General features: G+C 37.7%; 1 protein-coding gene across 1 annotated transcript in view; it reads right to left on the bottom strand.

The window, feature by feature from the left end:
- Positions 1–252: 252 nt before the first annotated feature.
- Positions 253–26,168, bottom strand: part of UBR3 (ubiquitin protein ligase E3 component n-recognin 3) — a 185,655-nt gene continuing 159,739 nt past the window's right edge. Inside the window, 8 exon segments of the mRNA XM_080667973.1 lie at positions 253–2,639; positions 2,934–3,073; positions 3,774–3,983; positions 8,952–9,131; positions 15,576–15,701; positions 15,835–15,942; positions 20,943–21,067; positions 23,020–23,123. Of these exon segments, the coding sequence (XP_080524099.1) occupies positions 2,522–2,639; positions 2,934–3,073; positions 3,774–3,983; positions 8,952–9,131; positions 15,576–15,701; positions 15,835–15,942; positions 20,943–21,067; positions 23,020–23,123 (1,111 nt within the window). The 3' untranslated portion in view covers positions 253–2,521.

Consider the following 26,168-nt stretch of genomic DNA (forward strand, 5'->3'; position numbering starts at 1 on the left):
TTCTTCTCCCCACTCCTTTCCAAAACACATATACTTAGCAAAGGCTTTGCATTAATTTTAACACAGGATAGCAGAAATAGGAACTAGCTCTCAAAATAAAAAAGAAAAGAAAAAAACAAACCCTTTACACTTAAACTCTACCTTAAAGCAATTATTAGTTGTTATGCTTTCATCTTTTGAGCCGTGCTCACTTACATACATTATTGTCAATATCTTTGAAAAAACATGTAAACATTAAACATTTTAAGGACCTTTCACAAACCAAATGACAGTAGGTTTTTATTAACATATCTTACAATGTTGATTATTCCTAGGTTTATAATTTCTGCTTAATTATAAAGATTGATTTAGCTTCTACAGTAATGTACTGTATTTAAATGATCATTCATACAAGGTATCACACCAGTACATTTTTTGAATAATATACACACAGCACTCTAACTTGGACCTGTTATTTTTAAAAGTGGATTTATAAATGGTACTTTAAAAAGTTATGGGAGGAAATTAAAGTTCTAGTTTAGCAGCATGCATGTATGAATTCAAGTACAATTTTCAACCAAGTGCTTTTTAAAAATTTATTGGTGACTAATTCACCAATATCAAAATAAACACTATCAAACCAAAATTTTAATGTTAAGGCTAATATTTTCACTTCACATCCATATGCACAACCATAAAACATTCCATTTTAAATATGTAGTAATCAAAGTCTGAATACATTATACCATGTATATATAGCATCAGAGTTTCAAACTGTAGAATTATTCAAGTTCATGAATCCTGAAACAGTATTTACTAGAGATGTAAATTAGCATTTTTCTCTTCAACCACACTTACAAATGGTCTGGTATTCATAATGACTGATGCGAAAAAATATGACAGGCTGAACTTATGATACATTATTGTAAAAAGTAGCAATGAGTTGGAAAGGACAGCTATTTAGTTAAACAGAATCATTCTAATCTTTCAGAAAGTTATCTTAATATTTTGGAAATGTATATAAAAATAGCAAGCTATTTCCATGTATTTTATTGTAGAGCTATAGGTAATTTTTTGACTTTTTGAACACATTTGAATATGTACTGTTCTGCTCTCTCTATTTTAACCAAGGCCATCATTTAATGTCCACTTGCATATTCTGTAATATCATGTCATTCATGATTTTTAGAAGCTAGGTCTGACTTTATTTTTATATTTTATCACTAGATGTTTTTTTAGGTTATTTTTATATGTAAAAATGTAATTTTATATAACAAGCCATGTTCAGTTCAAAGTATCTGGAATTGCTTGATAGCACTAAGTATGAAATAATCATCAACTTAATTATTTGGAAGAAGAAAAAACGGCAGCAATATATAACATGCTTTTCTGTAATCTTCCTTCTGTTCTAATAGAGTTTAGCTCAATCATTCCCATTCTGACTTAAAAACCTTACAAACATAAATTGCTTTTCACAACAGCATTTAAGAAGAATGCAGATGTGAGGCTCATTCATGAGGGTCCTCACCACTGAGCCTTTTCCTCCCCTTTTAGGAAACCAAGCAGAAATAGCAGTGATTACATTGCACAAATATATAGATGAAGCTCTTGAGCTGAAAGGAAAGTTCCAAAACTATGCTTCATTTGTGGGGAAGTCTGAGCATTTCCAATCCAGTCATTTAAAAAAAAAAGTGTGGTTGGTAATAAAAGACCAGCATGAGCAGATTCAAAATCTGCTATGAGTATGCTCTTAAAACTTAATTTTATAGTCAAATCTATTTGTTACTACCTCCAGTAATTCAACCAACTGAAATGGAAAATTTTGATTTTAAGGACTCCCTCCCCCAAGCACTCATGTATCTCCCAAAATGTACTGTATTATATTAACAGCAGCTATCTACTTATTTTACAATTATTTCAATTATTTACCTGGGGAGAATATTTATGAAATTCCTGAGAATGAATTAAGTTTTCAGCAAAGCCTTAAACTTTAACAGATTCCTCACAATAAGAAAACATTTTAAAGTTCTACTATTAAACCAACTTTTACTATACAATATTTCACATAAATCATGTTTTACATTTTTTTTCTAATTACATACAGCAAAAATCTCAAATCAACACAAGAATGGTGAGGGAAAAGATGCATTATGTTTAGCAGATGCAAATTAACACAGAGATATAAAGAAGCAGTAAAACTTTAAATAAATCACACCCACTCTAAGTATCAATGAATCATTGATATGCATTGCTGGGAGAATCAGTTTTAAATAATTTTGTCAAATTGTGCTTCTTATTAATTGTAGATTTTTAAAATGACCACTAAAGAATGATTTAACTTGTAACTTATGTTCTCCAGATACTTTTTAAAATTATTATACCATTAATGTGATTACCAAGCACCTAATTTTGGAAAGGCTTCATAACGTATGTTTTCTTTTTTTCCCTCAGCAAAAGCATTAATCCCCCAAATTAAGTTAAAGCTTATTGTTGATAAATTCTTAATGAAAATGATAATATAATGCAGTGCTGAGGTGGTGAGTCAGAGCCCATTGTAGTGTGGACCCCATCTTTTATTGATGTGATCAAAAGTATGAGAGATCCACTGTTGTTCAAGAACTTTGTATCTTTCCTTACAAATGTAGAGAGGCTTGCCTCGCCTAGGGAAAAAAAGGGGGGAAAAGGTATTAAAAGTAATAAAATACAATAAAGATTTCATACATAATTTTAAAAACAGAATTTTCATGGCAAAAATTTCACATAGTAATTTGGTTTATTTCATGTTTCCTTAGCAGGTTGATGAGGAAAATAGCTTAAAAACTAGAAATAGCTCTAAATTAATGACTGTCAGAATTTCTTAATATAAAACTTTTATTATTACAAAGCTAGAAATGGCACATTGTTCTTACCAGACCAAATGTCAGTGACACACCTGTGACACCACACACTCTCACCTAAGATCCCGGTCTTCCTCTCCATGCGCGTCCAGGTACACTGAGCCCCACAGGCAGAAGCGGTGCCCACGGATGATGATGATCACTGATGCGTTGACCAGGAGGAAAATTCCTGTGCCAGCACCGCAGTTCTGAGAATGCTAAAAGAGAAAAAATATATCCAATAACTTCATAATCAAATGGACTTTACATAAGAAAATCAAGAATCCCTTAAGTAAATTTCTTCTAAATAAAACAGGCATGTTTTTAAAATTTTTAATAAGATTTTATCTAAGTTAAATTTACAATCTCATTTCTAACACGTTATTAATAATACATTAGGAGGAATTTGGGTAAGGATTACCTAGAAAAGCAATTAAAAGTCAATGCAGGGGTGGGGGGGACAATGGGGCAATAAGGACACATATGTAATTCCTTAATCAATAAAGAAAAAAATTAAAAAAATAAGCAGGCACACACACACAAAAAAAGCCAATGCAAACCTAATTCAGAGGTTAGCATCTACATTAGCATATATGAACTGTGGTTTCGTTGCACAACATTCAAAAGTATGTGTCAGTAAAGGACAGTGGGAGTAGGAAGAGGAAGAAAATTGTACTTGTGAAAGGTTTTACTCAAAGCCTCAGGTGTTGTGCTTTGCTTTGCTTTACCCTTTTACTGGGTTAAAAAGAAGAAAAACAAACAAGAACAGAAAAGAACGAAATCTTTACATGTATTATTTCACTCAAAGCCTAAACTTTTAGAGCTGGCTTGACCATATATATGTATCTATATAGCACATATCCATGTGATATGAAATTTTGAGTTTTCATAAAATTGCTATTATTTACTAATGCTTACCAATACACATTCACAGTAACTTTGTTGCTTGCAGCAAAGTCCTTTCAGGCATACAAAAGTGCCACAAACAAGGCAAACAGCAGGATCTTTAGGAACCTTGGTGCAGACACTGCAGGTTTTTCTGTGGTAGTACTGAAAAATGGTATTATAATTCTCAGGCAACTGTAGTAGGTGTGGTAACTTCCATCTTGACTCTTGGATAAGCAAGGCCTAAAACATTATCCAAAAATATTCATGTATTTAAGTCATTAACACAAAATACTTATTTTTTAAAATGATTTTTTTAAAGAATGGAAAATCTCTCCAAAAATGTGACTTATTTTCTTTATTAACACTCTTCTCATTTCCATTTTACAAATGACCAAAATAGTATTTTAAAAATTACCATTTTCTATTTTTAATGTTGTTTCTATTTAAAATATGATGCAAGGTTTAGATTAAGCACCCTAAAACACTTAAACTTGTTATTACTTTAAAAGAAAAATAGTAAATATAACTAAACATGCATGAAAAATATATATAGATATACTTGTTTTATGCTTTTAAACAGTTATACATTTCTTAAAACCAACTTTTGACCTTTCTTAGCTAAATAATTCATTGGCTTTTTCTTTAGGGAAAGTCAAAGTTTTAACTCATTTCTATTTCAATACTTTATAACCTAGAGCGGGGGGAGAAGGGGGAGGAGACCTTTTTTCTGTCAAGGCCATTTGGATATTTATAACATCATTCTCGGGACATACCAAGCTATCAACTTAAAAATTAGCCTGCTAGCCGAAACCGGTTTGGCTCAGTGGATAGAAGGTCCCAGGCTCGATTCCGGTCAAGGGCACGTACTTTGGTTGTAGGAGGTGTGCAGGAGGCAGCTGATCGATGTTTCTCTCTCATCGATGTTTCTAACTCTCTATCCCTCTCCCTTCCTCTCTGTAAAATATCAATAAAATATATTTAAAAAAAAAATTAGCCTGCTATATTCGGTCAAACATTTAAGTAACTAACCCCTAATGCCTTGGCAGGGTCTGACCACCTGACTTCTCTGGCCTTATACAGCCCAAGGGTCTGATGTTTCCCACCCCTGATCTAGATTATAAAGTATTGATCTCCTTCCTAGAAGATGTAAAATCTTCTTATACCTCAAGCTAAGATATTTTGTATCCATAAGTGCTGGGGCTACAACTCTTCATAAATTTGCTTACTTTTTTTTAAAATGACAAATTAGTTCAATTTTCCTGCAGGATATACTTTATTGATTGTTTGCAGGGATATAAAAATATTGGTAACAGCACTCATTTTTTCTAGATGCTACTTCATTAACACAAATAAAATGTAGTATGAATCTATTACCTTAAGAAACCGTAAAGATGGCAGGCAACTCTTACGGTGATCATCTCACATTATCTACAGCCATAATCCATCTAACTCAATGCAGTGGCTAAGTAGCTAATCTGGTGTTTATCAATAAGTTCATGGATAAAGTGACCATGGAAGTAAGAATAAGGACAATATATGGGCCTACAATATGCTATTTGCCAATACTCAGTGCCCAACCCTGGACTCCAAAAATTGCTATTCCATAATGCGTTGATTATATTGGAACTCTTCCATCAGTGGAAGGAATGGCAGTTTGTCCTCACTGAACTTGATACTTAGCTAGATTAGGCTGTGAACTACCCAGTAACTCACACCACAGGGACTCTAATAAAAGAATCTTCTTTTATAGGAGTGATTGTTCTCTCACAGCTGGAAATGCACAGATTAGGAAACCAGGGTTTCAAGGTGGTTGTGGCATCTTACATGATTTCATCTAAGAATTCGGTCTTTAATTTCTGTCTTCCTAAGGAAGCTGTGTACTATTCTCCACCAGATTCCACTGAATTAGAAAGTAAATGTCATCTAACCATTCTAGGTTACCCACACCACTAGGAGAAGAAAGGGAATGGCTCACAACACTGTCTGGAGGGACTGACCCTGACTGGTGCCTATCAAGAGCAGCCGAGATGCTAGTCAAAGGAGGTGAAAGAAGAAAGTCATATATTTGACTATATATTAACTACAGCTTTAGGACTGGTTGTAACTTTTGCTTTCTGTGGCATACATTTTTGCAACAATTTTCATTCTTTTTCCCTTTCTCTTACTATTGAATTCAGGGTGAGTAGGTGCTAATTAAAATTTTCTAGATGACTGGGGTGTGAGTACAAAAAAAAATCACAAAAGGAATGAACATCTGCCAGAGCCTCTAGATTCAGGGAGGCTGATGATATACTACTGAATGTGACTTCAGGTTGCATATTTTGAAAAGTGGTACATGCACCTGTGGTTGTATAGGTCAGTGGTCGGCAAACTCATTAGTCAACAGAGCCAAATATCAACAGTACAACAATTGAAATTTCTTTTGAAAGACAAATTTTTTAAACTTGAACTTCTTCTAACGCCACTTCTTCAAAACAGACTCGCCCAGGCCGTGGTATTTTGTGGAAGAGCCACACTCAAGGGGCCAAAGAGCCGCATGTGGCTCGCAAGCCGCGAGCCTCATATAGGTGATGCGACTGTTACTTCATTTTGAATACAGAAAGAAGTGAAACTCTGTGAATGAGAAGAAAGATGTCTATGTGTTGGGCAAGTAAGATGTGGAGGTAATGGGCTACCAGTGTTTTTTATTTTCCATTTTTCTAACATCTTTATCTGCATTCTTATATTAATGGTATTACAAGTTCTTTTGAAACAAAAATAACCTCTTTTCCTGCTACAAACAAGTCTGATAGGGTTGCCCTATCACAAGATACTGCCCAACACAGGGGTGTGCATATGATGCAAATTAGGCTAACCAGGGTCTCTCTCCCAGGAATCTGAATCTTGAGTGCACATGGAGGGAAGGAAAATGGTTGAGGCTGAGTCATCCAGGGGTAGAACTTCAGAGAAAACAGACCACAGGTTTGCAACCAAACTGTCTGTTTGAACTAAAGAATCTTAGGTGATGCATATTAGAAGCACTAACTCAGGCTATCTTTCAAGGGTACTGTTGTTGGACTATTTAGCTTCATTCACTGTTTATCTTTCTAAGTCCCTTTATTCAAATTTAAAATTTCTGGCAAAGAAAATCTGGTTGCCATAGGGTCCCAGCCAGGGTTAGGATAGAACAGAGTGAAGCAGGAACAGGAGGAGGGGTGCAGGTCAGATGGTGATGCATTCAAATAACCAGTAAAAATTCTGCATGAATAAGTACATCAATAAATGTCTACTGTTCTGACTCTAAAATAAATAATTACCACTACATTTTACAAAAAGATAAAATATTTTTAAATGATAAATTCTTATTCTTCATCAATATCCACACCAATAATCATTCATCTAAAATGTAGGCCTCCTCTTATACTATCAAATAAGTTATTTTTATCTGTTGCTTAACCCATGGCTCATATGAAAACAAAAATTTTAAGTATGCTCATCACTTTTTCTCCTGTCCTGGTTGTACAATTAGACCCATCTCTTATTCCAAGTCATGCCTCATAGATTTTCAGACATCAAAATATAACTTCAGATTCTAGCTTCAAACTATGAATAAAGAAACTACTAGACAGAAAAAAAAAAGATTTTTATATGTAAGATTTCAATTAACTTCATGAATTTCCCATTCCTTTAAAAAAAAAAAGGTATAAAATGATATATTATCTCTTCAATGACTTCGACAAAAAATAGAAATGAGTAAAAGAGACATTTATTATTTATGCTTATCTTGCCTTTATTATTCACTTCAATGTTTTAAAAATTAAGTATAATCAGACACTTCTATCTGAAATACTAATTTTTTTATTTTCCCTTTGATGTTAAAATTAAAATTCTAATTTTCCCTGAAATTTGGTTCCCTTTCATCAGTTCTATTTCAGCCAATGACATCCTACCACCACTTAATTGTTCCACAAATATTTATTAGGTCACTAGTCTACAGCAGGGACTTTATAGGAACTAGGGATTCAAGGATATACAAATAAATTTTGCTTTGTGGAGCCACAAATCAGACACAATAAACAGTGATAAATATGGCAACTGTGAGAGACAATGGCAAAAGGACTGTTATACAGCACAACAGTACTATCATACAGGACAACAGAGGGAGGGGATTAAGGCTTCAGAGGAATATGGACTATCAGACAAAGCTTTACATAAGAGGTAACAAAACCTTGACGGATTAATTCAGCAGGAGAAGGGTAGGAAGTTTACTTTAGATAAAAATAACAACAACAAGCAATAGCATAGGTGTTTGAAGATATATAGCACAGTTAAGAAACATTCTTTTGGTTAGAAAGGTAGGCAAGATGGTGAAAATCCTTGAATGCTACTCAAAGAGTACATTGATGTGGCATCATCAATGGTGTTTAAGCAGGAGCAGGTTCCTATCAGAACTATGGTACTCACTACTTTTCTTCTAATTATTTGAGTTCAAGAACATATGTATATATGTTCACCAAGTCCTATCTATTTTTCTCAAATAACTCTTGCATTGGTTACATTCTAATTTCTACTATTAGGACAATAGTACAGATTTTCTTCACCACCTAAATAATCATCTCTGGCTTCCTTCTCTCATTACTTCAACTTACCTGCTAAAAGCCACCAGATTACCCCATAAAGCACTTCCCTCATATTATGCCATTTCTCAAATACTGTAGTTCTAGCTAAAGAAACTGTCTGAGCACCAAACTATGGCATTCAACCACCCTCTGCTGCCTCCACTCTCCAATATAAAACCTTTCTTCAGCTGAGCTGGCAGCAATGGGCCAGCAAATTTTAAAGTTCAAGATGTGACCTTTTAGACATGCTAGTCCAAATCTTTGATTTCTTTGTGACAGTTCTCTTTCCAATAAGCTTACAAGTCCCTCATCTATCTTAAAATTCCTTTGTATCTTCCAAGTCTAATGCTATGATTATTTAAGGAATCAATAAAAACCTGACAACCTAAAACAAATTAAAAGTGACATAGTAATTCCTTAGCTTTATTGACTGAAATACTTCTGCTTTTACACTCAAAAACCAATATTATGTAAGTAAATCATTTCTCAATGTAATTAGCTTAATAAATGCTTCCAAGAATAGATGACCTAAAGTTTTAAATTCTTCACTAGCCTCTTAAATATTAGCACATCACCTCTATGGCAAGTGAGCACTATTCCTTTTACATACCTTTCCTTGTTCTGCATGTCTTTCAGTAAATGAATTTATCTCAGAACACCACTGAGCTATAATATCAAATGCTGGAACTGGCCAATCCAGACAGGAGGCACTGATGAAGGGATGTTCTGTTTGGTAAAATGTTGGCAGAAGTCCCAGGCAGCTGGAAAGAACTGAAAATTCTTCTTCTTCCTTTTAGACATGGAATAGAAAATTCTCAAGACATTTCATCATGAACATTTCCCATTATAGGTATTTTAAGCGTCATTCTCATCAATTACTTTTGGATAGTAAGAAAACTTTCTTAACTAAAGAAAAGTACAGGGAGTAAAAGAAAAGAGAGAAAGGTCCCTGGCTGTTATATCCAAATATCCCCTTAACTAGAGGCCTAGTGCACGAAATTCGTGCACAGGGGGAGGGTCCCCTCAGCCCAGCCTGCACCCTCTCCAATCCGGGACATCCCTCTCACCTAATCGCTCACCTGCCTGCCTGCTCCCCCCTGCTGGCCTAATCACCCCTCACTGCCTCTGCATGCTGACCTGATCGCCCCTAACTGCCCCCCTGCCAGCCTGGTTGCCCCTAACTGCCCTCCGCTGCTGGCCAGGTCACCTCCAACAGCCCCCTCCCCCCGCCGGCCTGGTTGCTCCTAACTGCCCCCCACCGGCCTGGTCACCCCTTACTGCCCCCCTGCCGGCCTAGTCACCCCTAATTGCCCCCTCTGCCAGCCTGGTCACCCTCAACTGCCCCCTCACCGGCCTAGTTGCCCCTCACTGCCCCCCCTGCCAGCCTAGTCACCCTCAACTGCCCCCCTGCTGACCTGGTGGCCCCCAACTGCACCCCCCTGCAGGCCTGGTCGCCCCACGTAGCCTGCTGTTCAGTTGTTTGGTCATCCCTCACTAACCCCCATGCCGGCCTGGTCACCCCACGTAGCCTGCTTGTTCAGTCGTTTGGTCATCCCTCACTAACCCCCCCTGCCGGCCTGGTCGCCCCACACAGCCTGCTTGTTCAGTCATTTGGTCATCCCTCACTAACCCCCCTGCCAGCCTGGTCGTAGGCAGCCATCTTGTGAAGGCATGAGGGTTAATTTGCATATTACCTCTTCATTATATAGGCTATTTCTCTCTGAAATTTAACTCCTAAGTGCCATAGCATATGATTCTTTTATACATTTATTTTCTAAACCAGAGGCCCGGTGCACGAAATTCGTGCACTGGAGTGTGGGGTCCCTCAGCACGGTCTGCGCCCTCTCACAGTCCGGGACCCCTCGAGGGATGTCCACCTGCCGGCTTAGGCCTGATCCCCCAGCAGTCAGACATCCCTCTCACAGTCTGGGGCTCTTGCAGTCCGGGACCACTCGCTCCTTACTGCCATGAGCCCGGCTTCTGGCTGATAAGTGCTCTCCCTATGGGAGCGCACTGACTTCCAGGGGGCATCTCCTGCATTGAGTGTCTTCCCCCTAGTAGTCAGTGCATGTCATAGTGACCGGTTGTTCTGCTGGTGGTTCTGTCGTTCAGTCAATTTGCATATTAGGGTTTTATTATATAGGAATAGTATTGTCACATAACTGATGAGTACAGTTTATAGACCCGTATTTACTCTGAAAGCAAATGTTAATTTAGGACAAAAGCAAAGTGACTTTAAGCGTGGGGCGACCAGGCCAGCAGGGGGGCCCTGTCAGTGTGGATGAAGAATAAGAGTAAAAGCATGGAATACACAAGAGGCAATGCTAAATAATTTGCATGTGAAACAAAGACAGTTTTAAAAGAAGGGAGGCCCTTGCCAGTGTTGCTCAACGGCTGAAGTGTTGACCCCCTGCACCAAAGGGTCTCAGGTTTGATCCTGTGCATGTGAGAGGCAACCAATTGATGTTTCTCTCTCTCTCTCTCTCTCTCTCTCTCTCTCTCTCTCTCTCTCTCTCTCTCTCCCCCTCCCTCCCTTCCACTCTCTCTAAAAAATCAACTGAAAAAATATTCTCTGGTGAAGATTAAGAAAAATAAATAAATCTGCCAAAAACATTTTAATAAATAAAAATAGAAGTGAGTTTTAAAAAACTTCTGAGATCCAAGTGTCAGGCGATCTGAAGCTCCACTCAGTAATAACAGAACCAGAGAAATAAGCTATCCAAGCACTCACATTTTGAAAGTTTATTTTTAAGGAGTTTGTTAGTCTTATGAAAACCAAAGTATACTCCCTAATCCCTTTTTATTTAACAGAAAAACCATTTCTGAGGCTAGTGTGTCTACTTTTCTCTGTCCATTGGATCAATTCCTATCATCCTTCAAATCCCCCAGCTCCCCAGAGAAGCCTCCCCTGACCCCTATTAATGAGACTTTACATTACCCAGCCCCACTCAGATAAAATTAATCCTTCCACACCTTGTAAACACTTCTCTTCTTGGATATTTGCTATTAGTTAGTTTAAAAATAAATTAGCCTTTCCTATAAGACTGTGGGAGTGGTTCCTGGGTGTAGGAGCTCTGTCTTGCCAGGGCTTGGCACATAACAGAAATTCAACCAGCATCTCTTTGCAAAAATGAACTAATTATCTAGATTAGGCACAAATTTGAAATATGGTACAGAGATAAAAAAAGCAAAATGATGAGAAAGCTAAAAAAATGTTAATTTTTTAAATCTCTAGAAATAAGGCCACAAATCCCCCATTTATATAGCTATGCAAAGAGGGCATTTTAAAAAACAACTTTATTGAGGTATAACTTCCATAACCATAAAATGGACCAACCTTAAGTGTAGTTTGATGAATTTTAGTAAAAATATAGTCATGCAACTACTGCTACCATAAAATTTTAGAACAATTCCACCCACCAAAAATATTCCTTTTACCCCTATGCAATCAAATCCAGCCCTTCTCCTGCCCAAGCAACCACTGATATGCTTTCTGCCATTATAGTTTGGGATTTTACATTTCATATAAATAAAACCATACAGTATGTATTCTTTCGTGCCTGGCCTCTTTCACTTAGCATAATATTTTGATATTCATTCTTGTTATAGTGTGTATCAGTAGTCCATTCCTTCTTATTACTGAGTAGTATTCCACTATATGAGCATACCACATTTTGTTCACATGTTCACTTGTTGAAGGACTTCTGGGTTATTTCCAGTTTTTGACTACTATAAATTAGGCTGCTATGAACATTCATTTACAAGTATTTATGTGGACATATGCTTTCATATCTTTTGGTAGATACCTAGGAATATAATCATTGTGTTATACAGTTAAGTGTGTGCTTAATATTTTAAAGAAACTGCCAGAATTTGACTATACCACTTTGCATTCTTACCAGCAATGAACGAGGGTTTCATGGAACTCTATCCAACTCCTTACCAACACTTGTAACATTAATTTGTACTCCTCTTATCAATAATGATGTTGAACACTTTGTCATGTACATATCGGTCATTCATATATATTCTTATAAAAAGTGCTTGTTCAAATTTTTGTTCATATTTTTTTTGTTTTCTTATTATTGAGTTATAAAATTTCCTGATATATTCTGGATACAAGTCCTTTCTCAATATATACATTTTTAATTTTTTTATGAAAACTACAAACCCACAGATCTAAGAAGCTTAATTAATCCAAATCAGAGGAAATATAAATAGGTCCATTACTGGAGTTCTCAATGTTAAGGTGATAACATTATAATGTTACAGCATCAGTTCTTCCAATTAAGATGACAGTTCTAAATTAATATTTAGAGTCAATGCAAACCTCCCCACCCCCCAAAAATCTAAATAGCCTTTGTTTTTTTATAGAAATTTCCAGGCCGATTTAAAAATTTTATGGAAATGCAATGAATAGCCAAAACATACCTTGAAAAAGAACAAATTTTGAGAACTTAATACTGTATGATTTCAAGTCTTACTATTTTAAGTCTTTATTTCAAGATCTCATTTGAAAGAAAGGTTCTACTGCTAAAGTATGTTTGAAAACTCCTGCTGCAGTGTCATGGGACATGGGGAGGGGAGAGATTAAAGGAAGGTGTGATGAGACATATCAAATTGTGCTGTAATCAGATGGTCCTTAGTAACATTTGAGGCTGCAGGATAGTATTGGTAGGCAGAAAAAATAGATTCTGTAGGGTTAAGGAGTGAGTGGAGAGTAATGTAGGCAGCTGGTAATAGACCACAATTAGAAAGAGAAAGAACGAATGTAGGTAAATGTCCTGGTTGGGCAGCCCCTTCCTCGTGCCCATGCTCACTACCATTAGTGCTAAGGATAACTTCTTAAGTTAAAGGTATTTTGATTAAAGCTGTAGTCTTCAAGTGAGTTACTTGATTTGACAAGACCAAGACTCCACAGGTCTCTCACTCTATCCACTCTTCTAGTGACTACAAAATCAGTCTCAGACAACCCTGATGTATGGCTGGTTAAATCATCACCGTTTATTTTAGAAATATTTGTATTTTTTAAGTCACTTTGGCTACCCAGTGCCTGGATTGCTGTTAAAAAAGAAAACCCCACAGCTTAAACCCTACTTTTTGTTTAAGGAGATTCTCCTAGATTATTGGTGCAATACAGTGATGTGAAAAATTTTTGAATATTTTTAATTTGTTCAGTATCTTATAATCCTAAATACAAAGTTTTGGGGACAAAGTGTAGAGTTTAATCTCAAATCACTTGATAAAAACCAAAGAACACAAACTATGCAATGGCCAATTACGTAGGAGAAAAGGAATAATTGACTTTTTAATTCTGATATACTTCAGCTTCAAAGACCATAAATATAATAAACTAGAGGCCCGGTGCACAAAATTCGTGCACGGGGGGTGAGGAGTGTCCCTCAGTCCAGCCTTCACCCTCTCCAATCTGGGACTCCTTGAGGGATGTCCGACTGCCCGTTTAGGCCCGATCCCGGGATCGGGCCTAAACGGGCAGTCGGACATCCCTCTCACAATCCAGGACTGCTGGCTCCCAACTGCTTGCCTGCCTGCCTTCCTGATTTCCCCTATCTGCTTCTGCCTGCCAGCCTGATCACCCCCTAACCACTCCCCTGCCAGCCCGATTGATGCCTAACTGCTCCCCTGCCAGCCTGTTTGCCCCTAATTGCCCTCCCCTGCAGGCCTGGTCACCCCTAACTGTCCTCCCCTGAAGGCCTGGTCCCCCAACTGCTCTCCCCTGCAGGCCTGGGTCCTCCCCAACTGCCCTTCCCTGCAGGCTCGGTCACCCCCAACTTCCCTCCTCTGCCAGCCTGTCACCCCTAAATGCCCTCCCCTGCAGGCTTGATTGCCCCCAACTGCCCTCCCTTGCAGGCCTGGTTCCTCCCAACTGCCCTCCCCTGCTGGCCTGATCGCCCACAACTGCCCTCCCTTGCAGGCCTGGTCCCTCCCAACTGCCCTCCCCTGCTTGCCATCTTGTGGTGGCCATCTTGTGTGTTGGAGTGACAGTCAATTTGCATATTATTCTTTTATTAGATAGGATTAGATAGGATAGAGGCCTGGTGCATGGGTGGGGGCCAGCTGGTTTGCCCTGAAGGGTACCCCAGATTAGGGTGGGGGTTCCCTTGGGGTGTGGGGTGGCCTGGGAGAGGAGCCTGTGGTGGTTTGCAGGCCGGCCACGCCCCCCGGCGACCCAAGTAGAGGCCCTGGTATCTGGGGTTTATTTATCTTCTACAATTGAAAGTTTGTAGCCTAGAGCGGAGCCAAGCCTTCTGCTTGTTCCGTGGTGGCAGCCATTTTTGTTGGGATTTATTTATCTTCTATAATTAAAACTTTGTAGCCTTAAGCGGAGGCCAAGGCAGGCCAGGGTGTGTGGAAAGCTTGGCTTCCTCCATCACTGGGGGCAACCCTAGCCTCCTGCTCTCTCCAGCTCTGTGGCAGATTTATTCATCTTCTATCATTGAAACTTTGTAGCACTGAGTGGAGGCCTGGGCCAGCAAGGGCAAGCGGAAAGCTTGGCTTCCTCCATTGCCGAGGAAACCCAAGCCTCCCTCCTGCTCTCTCTGTGGCCGCAGCCATCTTGGTTGGGTTTATTTGCATATTCACTCTTGATTGGTTGGTGGGTATGGCTTGTGGGCGTGGCTTATGGGTGTAGCGGAGGTATGGTCAATTTGCATGTTACTCTTTTATTAGATAGGATATCTTAATGGCCACATCAAATTCACTGAAAATGAGTAGCAGATAATGCTAGAAACATAATCCTAAAAGCTAATTTGGTTTACTTACCTTCTGCTTTCCTATCCTGTCACTTTCTTGCCTACTCACATTGACCAACAGTTCTAAGAAATATATTAAACTAGTGATAACTCATTCATCCAAGCTTTAATAGAAGTGACTATAAATCGAACATTTTGTTGTTCTAAAGTTACATAAACACCATCATATCTTCAGATAACCAGCTTTCTGATCAACATAACTTTTAAAGGATATTAAAAGCAATTAATGATAAATGTATCAATAGAGATAGTGATAACTATATCAAAATGAATACTATGATCCTGTTAAAGTATTGGGCATTTATTAGCACTGACCTAATCCAAAACTACTCAAATATCAAATATTAGTAACATTATCATAAAAATGAGTGATGCTAACAAATACAAAATATAATAACAATAAATATTCTCCTTTCAGTTAGACTAAATCAATGCACCCTAATCTCTATCCCAAATTATACCTGGCAGCTAGGTAAATCTTCCCCAAAAAGGTGATGCTGAAGAAGGCTGGTGATTCTGAGAAAAGGTAAGCAGAAGTCCTGTAAGTATTTTTCCATGGATTCAGAAGACCAAGCAATAGGGCTAACCTAAAGTTAAAAAAAGAAAACCTGAATAATTCATTTGATAATAGATATAGCTTTAAAAATTATATTCATAATGGCAACAAAATCTAAATTTTTAACTAAATAACCACTACATCTAACCTTAGAGAAAACATACCATTGAACACTCCTGAGCTCCTTCTTCATGGTATAACTTTCCTTTAGATAGTTCACTTATTACAAAACTCAACAGCACTTTATAAGACTTTTCTGCGTCACACGTATTCTAGAAAAAAATTAAAATATTAGTTATCTCAGTCACTAAATTTACAAAAGGTTAACATTGAAAAGAACACTTTTTAAAGAGTACAGCATAATTATGATTACACTAGAGGCCCAGTGCATGAGTTCATGCACACTGAAAGGAAATTAATTAAAAGAAATATTTTAATATCGCTATTCACCCTTTCTCTATAATAGAAGTATCAACCAAATTCACGATCGACAATGACAGGTGGAAACACACATGTGCGATTGGCGCCAGTGAGAGCTGTATCGCGCATGCGCAAGTCAACTTAGCCTTTTATAGATATAGAATAAACTTGCTTAATTAGATCTGCTTTCTGATGTTGCTAAACATTTTCCAGCCCAATAAAGCACCCTAACTTCTCTTTCAGGTAATTGTCAGCAACACAGCAGTAAATATCAACACGAAGCATATTATTATTGTAGATCACGCAGAAAGAACAAAGGGTAATATATTTAACTGCAGCCGTGTCTGACTATATTCTGCACAGTGAGAAAACCTGAAGTCATTTTCAAGGTCCACCATTTCTTACTTCTTTTCAGTCAGGTCAAGTTTCTAAACTTTCTAAATCTCCATTTTCCAGCTAATGGAAAGAAAATAGGATTCCACTGAGTCTCCTATCTACCTACTCCAGGATTTCTGTGAGGATCAATTGAGATGAGGCATGGGAAAATGCTTCACAGACATTTGGTTAAAGTGTGAAATGTTTCCACCTGGCTATAAATCAAGTCGTGTTCCTGGGATGAAGAAACTGCAAGGAGGCTAGTCACTAGGGAGAAAAAGCCAGCGTTGCTATGTGACATCGTTACCCAGACGTCATTACCTATACATTTACACAATGGAGTACTACTCAGCTGTAAAAAGGAAGAAAATTTTATGTTTTGTAACAGCATGGATGGACCTGGAGAACACTATACTAAGTAAAGTAGGCCAGACAAGTCAGAGAAAGACAAGTACCATGTCATTTCATTCGTATGTGGAATTTAATGAACAAACTGAACTGACAAGCAAAATAGAGACAAAATCATAAAGAGCAAGCAGACAGCTCTGATGTGTGTGGAAGGATGTTGGAGGCCCGGTGGAAGAACTGAGCAAAAAAAGAAAAAGAACTCATGAACATGGATAATAGTGTGATGACTCCACGAGGAGCAAAAATGGGTAGAGGTGGAAGAGGACATGAGGGGGGGATAAATGGTGATGGGGGGAGCAAAGAAATCCTGGTATAAAATCTTTTAACAGATATTCCAAAGAAGAAAAAAATATGCTAACTGTAATGACCATTTTTCCAACACAACTGACTTCCTTATCAAATTATCTCTATAATTTTCTTTTTAAAAATATATTTTTTATTGCTCTAGGGTAGATTTGATCTGGCAAAAATCTGTTTTCACTGTGGCACCAGTGAGAGCTGTATCACACATGCGCAAGTCAACTTAGTCTTTTATAGATATAGAATAAACTTGCTTAATTAGACCTGCTTTCTCATACCTGAGGATAAAGCAGTATAGGGTGGGTTGAAATAAACGACGCTCAATGAAGAAAGAAAAGAAGGAAAGGGAAGAGAAGAAAAGAAGTAAAGGACGAAGGAAATGAAAAAAAAAAGAAGGAATGAATGATACAGAAATCTAAGTAGGTACAGAAGTTACAATGATACATTTCATTACTTATATAGCTGTTGCTATTATTTACTATAGGCCTGGTGCACAAAATTCATGCACTTGGGGGGGGGGGTTGCTCAGCCCACCCTGCTCCCTCTCACAGTCCAGGACCCCTCAGGGGCTGTCCGACTGACGGCTTAGGTCCGCTCCCTATGGGGAGCAGGCCTAAGCCGTCAGTCGGACATCCTTAGTGCTGCCACAGAGGCAGGAGAGGCTCCTGCCACCACCACCGCACTCGCCAGCCATGAGCCCAGCTTCTGGCTGAGTGGCGCTCCCCTGTGGGAGCACACTGACCACCAGGGGGAAGCTCTTGCATTGAGCGGGATTGGGACAAAACAGGCTCTCCAACATCCCCCAAGGGGTCCCAGATTGTGAAAGGACACAGGCCAGGCTGAGGGACCCCACCAGTGCACAACAGGGGCCGGGGAGAGACGCGGGAGGTTGGCCAGCCGGGGAGGGACCATGGAAGGGCTCCAGGGCATGTTGGCCCATCTTGCTCAGTCCCGATTAGCCGGACCCCAGCAGCAAGCTCACCTACTGATTGGAGTGTCTGCCCCCTTGTGGTCAGTGCACGTCATAGCGAGTGGTTTAGTGGCCTTAGCATATCATTAGCATATTACACTTTGACTGGTTGAATGGACAACCGGAGGACCAGCCACTTAGCATATTAGGCTTTTATTATATAGGATATTAGAGGCCTAGCGTACAAAATCATGCGCGGTAGGCTGCCACTGCTCACAGTCCCACCCACCCGCCCGCCACCCTGCCGCACTCACAGCCCCACCCACCTGCCCGCCACCCTGCCACATTCACAGCCCCACCCACTCGCCTGCTGCTGCTCACCACCCCGCCCACCCACCCACCGCTGCTCGTCACATTTGCCACCCCGTCCACCCGCCTGCCACTGCTCACTGCGCTTGCTGCCCTGCCCACCCACCACCCGCCGCCCACCTTGCTGTGATCGGAGCCTGTGGGCCACGGGGGAGGAACCGAGAGGTGCTCAATGTACCTCATTGTGACCAGTCATTTGGTCATCACGGACACTGGCTTTTTATATATATAGATGCTACATACCTAAATGTTTAGATCAACTGCAGAAAAAGCTAATAACATAGCAAAACATCCTACAGAATAATTATAATGTTTGCTTTCATTCACTAAAGCCATTTATGTGGGTATAAACTTCTAATCTACGTCTGATAAGAATCTAATTCATGTTAAAGGTTTTATTAAGTATTTTTAAATAGCGAATAAGTATCAAGTCAAGAAAGAAAATAAATAGAAGTTACCTAAATTAGCTCATGTTCCTCCCATCATAGATTTATAATTGTCTAATGTTCTGTCATTAAGGTCTCATTTTTGCAGTTAGATTAATAGATTTAGACCCAAATTATATCAGGAAATGTTTTAAATACACAATTTTTCATTATTAGACAGCTTACTAAGAAAACATAGTTAAACAATGACATAGCATAAAAACTTAATATACTTGATTTGAATACTAACAATACAAATATCAGATTTGAGTGCATTCAGAAAACTGAAAGAATATTTAGAAAAAAAAGAAAGATAATTGCAGAATAAAAATTATCTAAGAATCAACTAAGAACAAGGAGAAAAAATCATTGCAAGAAAAGACAAAAATCCATTTTGATAACTTGGAATAACAGAATTTTATAAAGAGAGGCACCGTTATAAATCATATATTCCAAATGCTCATTTACCTCTGAGAAAATTGAGGTTCATGGAGTTTTTATGTCTTGACTGGAAAAGTAATATATATCTCTATTTAGTGGTAGAAGCTTGGCCTAGTACTTAGGTTCAATGGCCAACCACCCATATTCCTAATTAAGACTAATGAACTTTGTGATGATACTATACTAAATTTTTGTACACATAATCATGATTTGAGAGTAAACTGGTAATAAAAGTAAAAGTTATGTTGAGTATATTTCATGTGTTTATAATTAGTCCTCTCTCCCCTTTGATATAAGTAGTTTAAATCCTCACCTGAGGATATTTTTTCCATTGATTTTTTTTAGAGAGAATGGGAGGGAGAGGAGGGGGAGAGAGAGGAAGGGAAAGAGGGAGGGAGGGAGGGAGGGAGGGAGGGAGGGAGGGAAGGAGGGAGGGAGGGAGAGAGAGAAAGAGAGAGAGAAAGAGAGAGAGAGAAATGTAAGAGAGACACAGCAACTGATTGCCTCCCGCTCAAGCCCTAACCAGAGCCTGGGATTGAGTCTGCAACCAAGGTACGTGCCCTTGGCTGGGAATCGAATCCACAACCTTTCAGCCCATAGGCCAATGCTCTAACCACTTAGCAACCAGCCAGGGCATATAGATATGATTTTAACAGAAACTTTTCAATGAGGTATAAAACCCTTTTTAAGAGTTTATAAGCCTAACAAAGGTTTAATTTATACGACACCTATTCTTTTCTACTAATTTTCCTAAATAAATACAGAAGTAACTTTCTTATTTTAAACTATCTGTAAGCCAAACCACTCAGTCACTGAGTACTTTGATTTTACAGTATCCCATTTGTTCTCAAGCCACTGAAATACTTTAATTAAATACATTTAACTAAATGTGCACAATTGTTCTAAATTGTTTACATAATTTTAACTAAAGAGATCTCCTTTAAATTTGCTAAGAACCTGTATATTCCAACATGGGGGAAAAAGCAGTACTCAAAGAGGTATCATTAAGAAAAGGTTAGGATTATTTTTCAGGTTTAGTATATTTTATTTTTAAGCATATAAAGTATCTGAGAGGCAAACTTACAATCCCAATAGAAAAAGAAAAAAAAGCCTCAAACAAACTAGTAAGTACAGTAATTGAGTTACCTCAAACATAACAGTAGTATTTACATGCAATACATTTCCAATACACCTTTCACCTTAGGATTTTTAAGTTTAGAAATGATAAGTGAAAAGCCATCTTTGGATTGTGACTGGGGATAGGGATAAGAAGAAGTAAAGATGACATACAGTAAAATAGGTAAGTCTGCAGACATTGTGTTACTTCCTTACTGTGTTAACAAAATTTCTGTATCTTCTGTAAGTTTAAGGCTTATAGCAAAAGCAAAACAAAACTACCCAAAAATAAAGGGATAAAGGCCACGGTTTAGAAACAGATGCAAAAGACCTCATTGTACAAGGGAAACATTTTCAACGTTTTTAGCCTGAAGGTGTTACATTTCCAATTAAAATACTTTGTTAATAACTCATTTTGTCTTTAAAATACCTAATCTCATTCATTCATACCTCCAACATAAATGAGTTTACCGAACTACTAAATGACAAATTCGGATAAGACACTGACCTTTTTGAGAGCTCCTGTATGTTTCCAGGCTGACCTATCTTCCTCATTGCATTTGACTGAAAGTGCCGCAAGAGCTTGTGTGTACAGTAGAGCAAAAAGCACCTTCACAATGCAGGTGAAGTGGTCTATAAGAGAAAAAGAAGATTGTTATTTCTTTGGAATCTAGACATTTTATACTCAAGACTAGAGGCCTGGTGCATGAAATTCATGCACTCAGGGGGGTGGGGTCCCTCAGCCCAGATTGTGAGAGGGCGCAGGCCAGGCCGAAGGACCCCACAGGTGCACGATAGGGGCTGGGGAGGGATGCGGGAGGTTGGCCAGCAGGGGAAGGACTGCAGGAGGGCTCCAGGGCGTGTCCGGCCCATCTCGCTCAGTCCTGATCAGCTGGACCCCAGCAGCAAGCTAACCTACTGGTCAGAGTGTTTGCCCCCTGGTGGTCAGTGTACATCATAGCGATTGGTCGACCAGTCAACTGTCTTGCCCCCTGGTGGTCAGTGCACATCATAGTGAGCATTTGAGTGGCCTTAGCATATCATTAGCATATTACACTTTGATTGGTTGACCGGACAACCAGATGACCGGACACTTAGCATATTAGGCTTTTATTATATAGGATAATTTCACAAATATATGCCTTTCCTTGCATGTGTAATTGATTTTTGTTCAACATTTAAGTAGTTAATAAAATGAGATTATAATATGGTGATATATTTTCTACTCAACAGATCTGAAATTATGAAATCAAAGTTCCTTTATTTATCCACTGAATATGTAAACGAGAGGCATTTAGCATAGTGGAAGGTGTGCTGTGTTTTTTTTTTTTTTTAAATATATTTTATTGATATTTTACAGAGAGGAAGGGAGAGGGATAGAGAGCTAGAAACATCGATGAGAGAGAAACATCGATCAGCTGCCTCCTGCACACCTCCTACTGGGGATGTGCCCGCAACCAAGGTACATGCCCTTGACCGGAATCGAACCCGGGACCCTTCAGTCCGCAGGCCGACGCTCTATCCACTGAGCCAAACCGGTTTCGGCAGGTGTGCTGTGTTTTAGAAGACCAGAGTGCTAATGCCACTCAACCTCAGAATAGCTGTGTAACCTTGGCAAATCCCCTACTAGACATCATGTACTTAACAATGTCTGGTAGTCTGAGTGCTTAAAACCAATACTTCATCTATTTCTAATATGATATAGATCTTATAAATAATAACATAATATAATACAATACAATATAGAACTTCTAAAGTAAAAAAAGAAATAAATACCAATATTTTAGGTACTCTGAGTCTTAAAATTCAATGAAAACTATAACAATGCAAAAACAAGAGTAACAATAATGCAAAATGCTTGGTACATATTAGGTACTTAATAAATGGTAGCTTAATAATCATAATTAATACTTATATACACCTAATAACAGAAAATTTCCTCAAATGTCTCATTCAATCCTCAGAACAGTCTCAATTGGACAACTAAGCTTCAAAAGGATGTGCCAGTGGTAACAAAGCTAATAAGCACACAGGTCTGAACTTGAATCCACACACATCAATCAGATTCACTGTTCCTTCTATTATCTTATGCTGTTCAGTTGGTTGGGCATCATCCCATGCACCAAAAAGTTGCTGATTCGATTCCCCATCAGGTCACATGCCTGGGACTGTGGGCTGGATCCCCAGTAGGGGGCATGCAAGAGAAAGCCAATAGATGTTCTGCTCCCCATCAATTTCTCTTTCTCCCTTTCCCTTCCTCTCTAAAAATCAATAAAAATATATTTTTAAAAGCCCTAGCTGGTGTGACTCAGTTGATTGAGTGTCCCATGCTTTCAGAGTGATTTCCCATGTCTTTACCTCATTATGGACTAAAAAGCTAAAAAGAATAGACCTATAAGGGAAAAAAACAATTTTATTTCATTGTAATTTTCTTTATATATATGATTTCTATTTGCTAAAAATAGAAAAAACGTTACTGACCTCTAAATAATTCCATCAGATGAATGCTATATTTGTTGCTACAATTAGTAGAATATTCATTGTATATACTATGTAATCTAAGAATCTGAATTAAAAAGATATACCTTTGCGTAAGGGTTGTGGCATCATTAAAATCTGGATGAGCAAAAGGGATGTAACATCATGATAAAGAATTGGAACCTCAGGCTGTTGTTCTTCATTTCCCAGCCTAAAAGAAAATGCATAATCACTTTAGACAGTATTGTACATATTTTCTTTCTAATTCATTTTCTATTTTACACATATGTCTATGGAACAGAAATCAAACTTTCATAAGCAACTGAGAAATCTCAAAAGAAAATGCTAGGGGCCATAATTTTTGCCTAAAAAATAATCGTTTTTATCTTTTTTAGTCCTCACCCAAAGGTATGTTTTCATTGACTTTAGAGAAGGAGGGTGAGGGTGGGAGGGGGGAGAGGGAGACAGAGAGAGGAGAGAAAGAGAGAGAAGAGAAAGAGAGAGACAGAGAGAGAGAGAGACTGATAGGAGAAAGATCAATAATCATTCAGAAATATTTAAAAAATAAGATACCAACAGAAAAATGTACAGATGTTCTGAATATGTAATTCACAGATTATACACAAATGGCTAATAAATATGAAATATTTATATAAAGTTAACTTCACCAGAAGTTATATAAATTTCTATTATTTTGAGATTCCATTTCTTTTTTTAATTTCAGAAAGAGAAAGAGAGAGGGAGAGAGACAGAAACATCAATGATGAGAGAGAATCATTAATCAGCTACCTCCTGCATGCCCCCTACTGGGGACTGAGCCCAAAACCCCAACATGTGCCCTGACTAGGAATCAAAAGCTCAACCACTGAGCCACACCAGTCAGGCATGAAATCCCAATTTTTGTCTCTCAAATTATCCCCCAAAATATTTTTAAGCACTAATATTCAAGATTGACAGAAATGATGACATTCTTAGATTGACAATTTAAGTTTATATAGGTACAATCTTTCTGAGAAGCAATGTTGCTCTGTACAACACAATTCCTAACACTCGGTGAATATTTATCAAATAAATTACTGAAATAATCTAAAATATGTTATTCTATAGTTTCATGTTATTCTATAGTTCTAGGTTACATCTAACATGTCAAGAACTGCTTAATACATCATCTGATATTACGGTGGAAAGAGAAAAATTAAATAATTAACAATAGAAATGAATAAATAAATTAGGTACATCATTTAAAGAATTTTTAATGATAAGGAAATTTGGTTGTTATATATTAATTTTAAATTCTAAAACAGATACAGTATGAATCAAGTAGTATTCTAAAATTTATAATATATATACATATAAAAGAAAATGAAAAAATATCTCATTACATTAACAGTATAAGAGGATATCTCAGAAAATATGATTGATTTATCCCTATATTTGCTCTCATTTTTATGGTTGATGAGTTCATTAAACTGTAATAAATTATGTATAACACATAGTATATAAGATTCTAGATCATTTCATCCTCATCCTCAATATTTTTGTATGTTCTAAGCATTGTACAATAAATATAATTTTTATAATCAGAAAAAAATGTAAAAATAATAAACTGGAGCTTGTTGGCTACTAAGATAAAAACAATCATTCTGAGAACATAGAAATGCATCTTTCCTGGCACACAGTAGGCACATACTAAAAATGAATAAATGAATGAATGAATTCACCCCACTGTCGAAAGAGAAGCATAGATTTTGACTGTGGTGTTTAATAACATCATTGTGATAACTATCCTTTAAATGCTTAATATTTTAAAATACATAATTATTTCTAATGGCCAAGAGACATATGAAAAATGCTCAAAGTCACTAATCATCAGGGAGATGTAAATTAAAACCATAATGAGGTATGACCTCACACCTGCCAGAATAGCTACCATCAACAAATCACAAACAGCAAGTACTGTCACAGATATAGAGCAAAGGGAACTCTAATACACTGCTGGTGGGAATGCAGATTGGTACAGCCACTGTGGAAAACAGTATGGAGTTTCCTTAAAAAATTAAAAGTGGAACTCCCATTTGACCCAGTGATCCCACTTCTAAGAATATATCCTAAGAATCCTGAAACACCAATCAGAAAGAATATATGCACCCTTATGTTCATAGCAGTGCTATCTACAATAGCTAAGATCTGTCAATAGCCCAAGTGCCCATCAGTAGATGAGTGGATAAAAAAGCTGTGGTACATTTACACCAGGGAATACTATGCAGCAGTAGAAAATAAGGTTCTCTTACCCTTTGAGACAGTATGGAAGGACCTGGAGAATATTATGCTAAGCGAAATAAGCCAGTCAGAGAAAGACAAGTATCATGTGATCTCACTTATATGTGGAATCTAATGAACAAAATAAAAGTCACGAACAAAACAGATCCAGAGACATGGAAGCATGCAATAGACTGACAAATCTCAGAGTGAAGAGGGGGAGGGGGTAAGAGATTAACCAAAGAACTTATATGTACATATGTATAACTCATAGACACACACAATAGTGCAGTGAAGACCTGGGGAGGGGATGGGAGTAGGATGTAGGGGGACATCTGTAATACTTTCAACAATAAAGATAATTTTAAAATATATATAATTGTTTCTAACTCCTAAAGTTTTTAGCTAATCTTTTAAAAATCTAGATTATAAAAACTGTACACCACTATTAACTTTATAGATCAGTGGTTCTCAACCTTTCTAATGCCGCGACCCTTTAATACAGTTCCTCATGTTGTGGTGACCCCCAACCATGAAATTATTTTCGTTGCTACTTCATAACTGTAATTTTGCTACTGTTATGAATCGTAATGTAAATATCTGTGTTTTACGATGGTCTTAGGCTCTACAGCAGCGGTTCTCATTGAGAACTGCTAGCAGGGTCGCCTAAGACCATCGTAAAACACAGATATTTACATTACGATTCATAACAGTAGCAAAATTACAGTTATGAAGTAGCAACGAAAGTAATTTCATGGTTGGGGGTCACCACAACATGAGGAACTGTATTAAATGGTCGCGGCATTAGAAAGGTTGAGAACCACTGCTATAGATGATAAAAGAAAATGGGTGGGTTAGTGTTAATAGGCCTAATTTTCCCATTGTTTTTTCTTAAACCAAATGATTGTCAATACAATAAAATTAAAAGGAAATAAGAAAATAATTTTCATGAGGATTACAGAAAAAGCATATATGAAATCTATATCATTAGACATAG

The sequence above is a fragment of the Plecotus auritus genome, assembly GCF_963455305.1.
Source record: "Plecotus auritus genome assembly, chromosome: 5".
Taxonomy (NCBI): Eukaryota; Metazoa; Chordata; class Mammalia; order Chiroptera; family Vespertilionidae; genus Plecotus; species Plecotus auritus.